The sequence below is a fragment of the Oryzias latipes genome, chromosome 3, assembly GCF_002234675.1.
Source record: "Oryzias latipes chromosome 3, ASM223467v1".
In the NCBI taxonomy this organism is placed as follows: Eukaryota; Metazoa; Chordata; class Actinopteri; order Beloniformes; family Adrianichthyidae; genus Oryzias; species Oryzias latipes.
In genome coordinates this window covers 18,150,888-18,156,887 of record NC_019861.2, presented here as the reverse complement: position 1 = coordinate 18,156,887, position 6,000 = coordinate 18,150,888, and the positions used below count along the sequence as shown (strand labels likewise).

Here is a 6,000-nt window from a genome sequence, read left to right as displayed (position 1 = left end):
CCCGTATGTTTTTGTAAATGCATGTAATGCTAATGTCTTTCTTACTCACACCCTCCCACACGGGAAATCTTTCAGAGCCACGCAGTTTTTTTTGGCTCGGGGGACCCTGGAAGCTTGTTAGCGGGGCATCGAATCTGAAAACATAAAATGTCCGCAGCTGTGACGTCCCAGTTCTAAGAAGCCTACAGCTCCGCACAATGCTACTGTTGTAGCTGACGCTAACAGGTGGGCCACAATCCAAGAAATCACACCAAATACAGATTAATATAGATTGGAAAATGATTTCAATGTTTTTATTTAGTACTTTACAATGCCACAAGGGTACCAACATGCTTAACAATAATAGAAAGAGAGATAAAAAGAAAAGTAGAAAACAATCTAGAATGTTAAAAACAACTGCATGAAACTACGGGATACAAAACCCATAAAAATACAAATAAGAATAAAACTAATAAAAGAAAATTGCTCCAAGACAAACCAGTACCTGAAACAGAGTTTTATCCAACCTTCTAGTTCTATTTTGAGCTAAAAACGAAAAAATGTTTTCCTTGAAATCTGAATAGATCATTAAAGCATTTTTTATATATAATTTGTTCATGTGTTTTGATTAAAAAAAAAGATATTAAACAGCAGGTTGAGCAAGAAACTTCAAAACAAAAATGCTAAAAGATCAAGCATCATCTTCTGAAGTTCTCTTAGTTCCTAAGGTGGATCGGCAGTAAAAGAGCAGCAAAACATTTAAAGTTCTACTATTACCTTCCTCCCTGCTTCTGTTCCTTTTGCTCTTAAGGCCTATCAGTCAGCTGAGGTGCTGTGGAACGACGACTGACATGTAACACAAAGTGGGGCGGGACAAAAGGTAGAGTGGAGTGACATTACATTTTAAAGAGGGTGAGCCATGATGGGGAGAAAGACGTGAGGGGGGGGGGGGGGGGGGGGGGGGCTTTATTTTAATGTTAGGATATGGAGGGGGGGGGGGGGGAAGGAGGGGAGGGACGGATCCCAAAAAAAGGGGAGGGCCACTATTAAAAGCCGAGGATTTGGCAGAGAAAGCCAACTGTAAAGTCTCTTTGCTGTGAGGTGGAAAGCGCTCAGGATGCCAGAGCCAGTCAAAAAACCAGGTGAGCCTCTTCGATTGCTAAGTTGGCATTTTTAGCTCTGTCTACTGTCACCTTGTTATCTTCTCTATGATCATCTTGTCAAACCTCTAGTCTAGTGTTTAGCGACATAATCAATCAAACTGTGTGTGCGTTCAAACATTTGCTTTATAATTTTGTTTGTTAATCTTGCTTTTTGTGCAATATTATGACACAAGTGGTGTAAGATAATATTCGACTAAGCTCAAAAACAGCTTTCTTAGGTAACCATGAAGAAAACCATTTTTTTGGAGCCTGAATAAAATGTTATAACGATGAACAAGCAAAAAGAATAAAAAAAAAAACATGTCCATTTCACTGTCAAACCTGAACTAGTCGGATTTTTAGCAGGATGATATGGTTAGAAATTTGATGGATGAAATAGGTAAACTGTACGTCTGTAAAATAACCACCATCTTCATTCACAGTGTGTTTCCTGTTTCTCTAATTAGAATGTAATTTCAAGGCCTTTTAAGCCCCTCTAAGCTTATTGATAAGATGTACTGCTGCTCTTGTAGCCTGACGCCAAAATCAGAACATGCCACAGGTAATTCATGTCCTCGGTTCAAAGCGTTTCTCACCCCCTCCAATGCTGTCAACAAAGCCCAGGTGGAAATATTGTCAGATGCCAGCACGCCACTGTCACATTTCCAGCATTACAGCATTCACAAAGTGACCCACTGATCCAAAAATGCCCCTGCAGGATTCCAGCTTGACAAATGGCTTTCCACAGTTTTCTTTTTGCCCTCATGAGTGGGCGTGAACGGCTGTTTGCGGAGCGAGAAGGCCACCGTCTCACATATCAGATGACTGAGTGGTGCCCAAATGGCCAACTTGTGTGTGATAAGACCTTTAGCATGAGAGATTCATGGAGAACAATAACAGTTATCAGTTATGAGCCTGCAGCTTTTACCAGATCCATTAGAGGAAAACTGTCATTGTTGTTCATGCTATTATTTATTTCAGTATCATTTAATTGAATCTGTTTATCTAATTCCTTTTTGCAACATTTTTACTCTAAGTTGGTTTTAGTTGAATTTATAAAATTGAAATTCTTTTATGGATTGACTGTGTTATCACAATTTTTAACCTTTTTCAAATTTCTTTATTTTCTATTTAATTAATTGCAGCACACATGGGTGACATCTAATCAAAAACTGCCCCTGCACCCCAGCTATTAAAAATAAGCAAATGTCAGACAATATTTTTCATTTTCCATAAAATACATAGCTTTGTCATTGTTATATTCTGCATTAAGTCAAAGTAATCTTAATTTTGTCCCTTCAAAAGGTTATAAAAGCATAGTTTTTGTTCACTTCTTTTGCACTTCAAAGGCTAGTATGATTGAAGAGCAAAGTATTTGCATGTGTGACTGACAACTTGTCAAGGAGCACATCATTCAGCTTCCAGACCCATAAAAATAGCATCTGCCAAGCTAAGATACCTATTGCAGCAGACGTCAGTACGTCTCATTTAAATGACCTGCACATACAGGGCTCTTCCTAAATTTAAACTCTCACATTAAAGGTCACTGTTATATTGTGGATTTTTTAAAACTATATTTCTTGTATTTTACATTTGCACGTGTGCCGTAAATCTGAACACATCCTTGACCTCAGTTCCACTAATTTTGTATCTTTGGAGACAATCAGCACAAGAGTGTAATTTCTGAAAACTTTCCTAACCAAAAAAAAAAAAACTGAAAAGGTAGTGCTTTTATTTGTTACTTTTAAGGGGTGGCCTATGTTATTCCCTTTTAGTCTATACATTAGTTTTAAGGCTGACAGCTCTTTTTTTAGTGTCCCTAATTCCCACTGTGCTTTCTGATCCTTTTTTCATCCTATATGTTGCAACTCGTTCATTTTAAGGTTAAAATTTCATTACAATAAAATATACTTTGTACTGCTGTACAGCTTCAGTTGTTTAATTTTGTTTACCGGTAACTAACTAGCTAGAATATGCATCCACCAGACTGAGATTACTGTAACACTGTGTTTAAAAACAACATGCACATCTTCATGTCTGACTATTGGAGTGAAACGTTTCTAAAAATTATGAGAATTAGCTTTAGGAAAAAATGTGGATCAGCACATTTCAAAAGAGTTTTTTTATAGAACTTCTTCAAATTTGCTGTAGTTCACACTGACGTTATAGAGCTACATTCAATGTCTAAACTCTCAAGCTTTCAGCATTTTTTAATTAGACTTTCTATAAAATACCTATTGATTGGACTTCATCTTATGTTAACTCTGCAGTAAGTCCTTTGTTTTAGAACATAATTATCAGACAAAACAGTTGCTTTATATGTGCAACATTTGTGAGAGGAAGGAGCAAAATGCAGAGCCCCTCAGTTTAAAATTAGCCCCCACGGTGTAAAAACTGTACTTCACTGTCTACTGTTTGAGAAACAATCATCTCATGAATTTACGAGCTGTTTGTCTCCACTTGGAACGAACCAAGTCACTGTCTCCCCCTCTGGGCTCACGGCTGGAAATGTCCGAGCCGCTGTTATATTTGCGTTTTTCATTACAGTCAGTCTGTATTTTTGTGCTCTCCTTGATCTTCTCCTGAATACATGAGTGGGTTTTGGGCGTAGCATACCAACATCCCCTGAGGGTGTTGCCTTATGTCCGCTCTGTAAAGGACTTGTTTATTGCTACCAACCTGGTGGGTTTGAAAGTGTACAATCAGTCAAGGTTGAAGATTCCATCCTGTTGTAAACAGATCTACTGGGTGTGTAGAAATTGCTTCTATAGTTTCATATTCAAAGATATTTATATATAGAACTCCATCAACTGACAGACATGGTCCTTTTCCACATTTTTGTAATTGTTTATCAATGATCTTCACTAAGATGGAGTCATTTTAATGGTGAGTCAAGGATGAGCAGCCTAACATTTAAATCCTGCATTGTGTTCTCACTATGAGCAGATCAGGAAACAACGCAGGAAAATGTGCATTTACTTTGTATTTTCCACTCACCCACTTCAGTTTCAGCATTCACCAAGAAACCCAAAACTCAGGAGGCAGAGGAGGGGTCGTCCGTGGTCTTTGAAGCAGAGACAGAGAAGGCCGACGCCAAAGTGCAATGGCAGTGCAACTCAAAGGACATAGCCAGTGGCAACAACTATCTAATCCTAGCTGAAGGAAACAAGCACTCGTTGACTATTCAAACTGTGACCAAGGAAGATGCCAGTGTGTATGCAGTGATTGCTGGTGGTTCCAAGGTCAAGTTTGAGTTGAAAGTAATTTCAAAGCCAGGTGGGGGGCACTTTGATGCAGAATCTGCACTTCTGAGGTCCCTGCTTTTCCACTTTCATCTGTTTGTTGTCTTCACTAAGCACAAAGGCGAGCATGCTACCCCAAATCCTGCAGAGTACCACTGCGCAACTGGATTAAAGACCCACTCTTATTACAATTGTGTTTTTTTATCACATTGTTTTAGCTTTTTATGGATAACATTTATTAAGAAAGTTAAGCTCAAATTTGTATTTTTGAGTACTTCTTTGTCTAAATAGTTGTAAACCAAGAGGAGATGAAACAATGCTGTTTGGAAAAGATTGTATTTATGATTTAGAAACTACATGGGCAGGCTAAAATCTCCTTGGTTTGAGCTCTCAGTAACTAAGTGGGAACGGGGGGGGGGGCTGCTCCACTGGGAATGCTTAAAATACCTCAAAAGGTAATTGGAGTGAGTCTTTAACCTTAATCAAATCTCTCAGACTTTGAAGGTTTTGTTAGACATGATGGAAAGGTTCTTCAAATCTAAACCACAGATATAATATGGAAATGGGTTAACTGAGCATTTAACTCAACATGAAAAACAAAAGGAAAAGAAACTGCACATTCTACATGTGAGGACACAAAATAAATCATCAATCGAATATGTTTGAAATGTTGATTTTTCCAACGAAGAAAGCCTTGGACCCAATTTATGAATTAATCTTATAATTCCTCTTTTAGCAACCACAAATGTTGCCAAATGACACAAGCTGTTCAACTTATGTCCTGCTGTGACTCTGCGTTTTGGAACTGTCTATGTCATTCTTCTTTTGGGGGAGCTGCCTCCCGACTATTCACTGTGACTCCCCACACCGTCATTCCATGTAGCCCTGCAGTTTGTCATTTTTTTTTCTTTTTTTTTTGAAAAACAGTTAAATTCACTTTTATGTGAATACAATACTTTTTTGGAAAATCAGGTTTGGACTTGAAAAAACAGAAAATGTTCAGTCTCAGAACCAAAAGTGAGAACATGTGACACACAAGGCCTCTTTCTGGAGTTTTCATGAAAATATTTAGCAGTGAGGCCCACAGTCTCCTTTTAAAATACTATTTTTGGACTATAGCGGATTCACAACCTGCTAAAGTTTTTGCTTAAAGTTTAATTGGGGTGAAGTCTAAAGTTTGACAGGTCTGTCAGAACAAATCCTCCAGTTTCAGAACCCTTTCAGTACATGTGCTTTAAGGAGTTGGTGCTCTGATCATTTTTGCACAATACTGTGGTTTAAGGCAGTTCTATTGGACTGAATGGGATCAGATGTAACTGGACTAAGCTTTGACTGCAGTAATTTTGCCGTTTTTATATGCTTTCTTTAAAAAGTGCAACTTGATGATGTGAAAATTAAAACTAAATAGATCAACTGGAATAAATTTCCCTTTTAAAAATCTTCCTCAATACCAGCAGTATGTGTCCAGTCCCAATTCTTTTAAATCCACCAAAAACTACAATTCCCATAGCCCCCACCCCTTAGTACCAAAACGAGTTCATTCTGTAAAATGCAGTGGTTGGTAGATATTCAGGTTTAGAAGTCTCCTCTACAGAGAGGAAGTCATTGCTGGAGGTCAAGAACTCAGAAAACAGCCC

The 6,000-nt window shown here is 38.1% G+C and overlaps 1 protein-coding gene across 9 annotated transcripts in view; it reads left to right on the top strand.

The window, feature by feature from the left end:
* The first annotated feature begins 1,002 nt into the window (after window positions 1-1,002).
* mybpc3 (myosin binding protein C, cardiac) overlaps window positions 1,003-6,000 on the top strand; it is a 28,017-nt gene continuing 23,019 nt past the window's right edge. For 7 of the 9 annotated variants that reach the window (XM_020713466.2, XM_011489832.3, XM_011489798.3 and 4 more), the window contains exons 1-2: window positions 1,003-1,121; window positions 4,128-4,397. In XM_020713466.2, coding sequence (XP_020569125.1) covers window positions 1,097-1,121; window positions 4,128-4,397 — 295 coding nt within the window. In that variant the 5' untranslated portion in view covers window positions 1,003-1,096. The remainder of the gene's footprint in view (window positions 1,122-4,127; window positions 4,398-6,000) is intronic. The other 2 variants (XM_011489814.3, XM_011489806.3) reach the window with 2 other exon arrangements.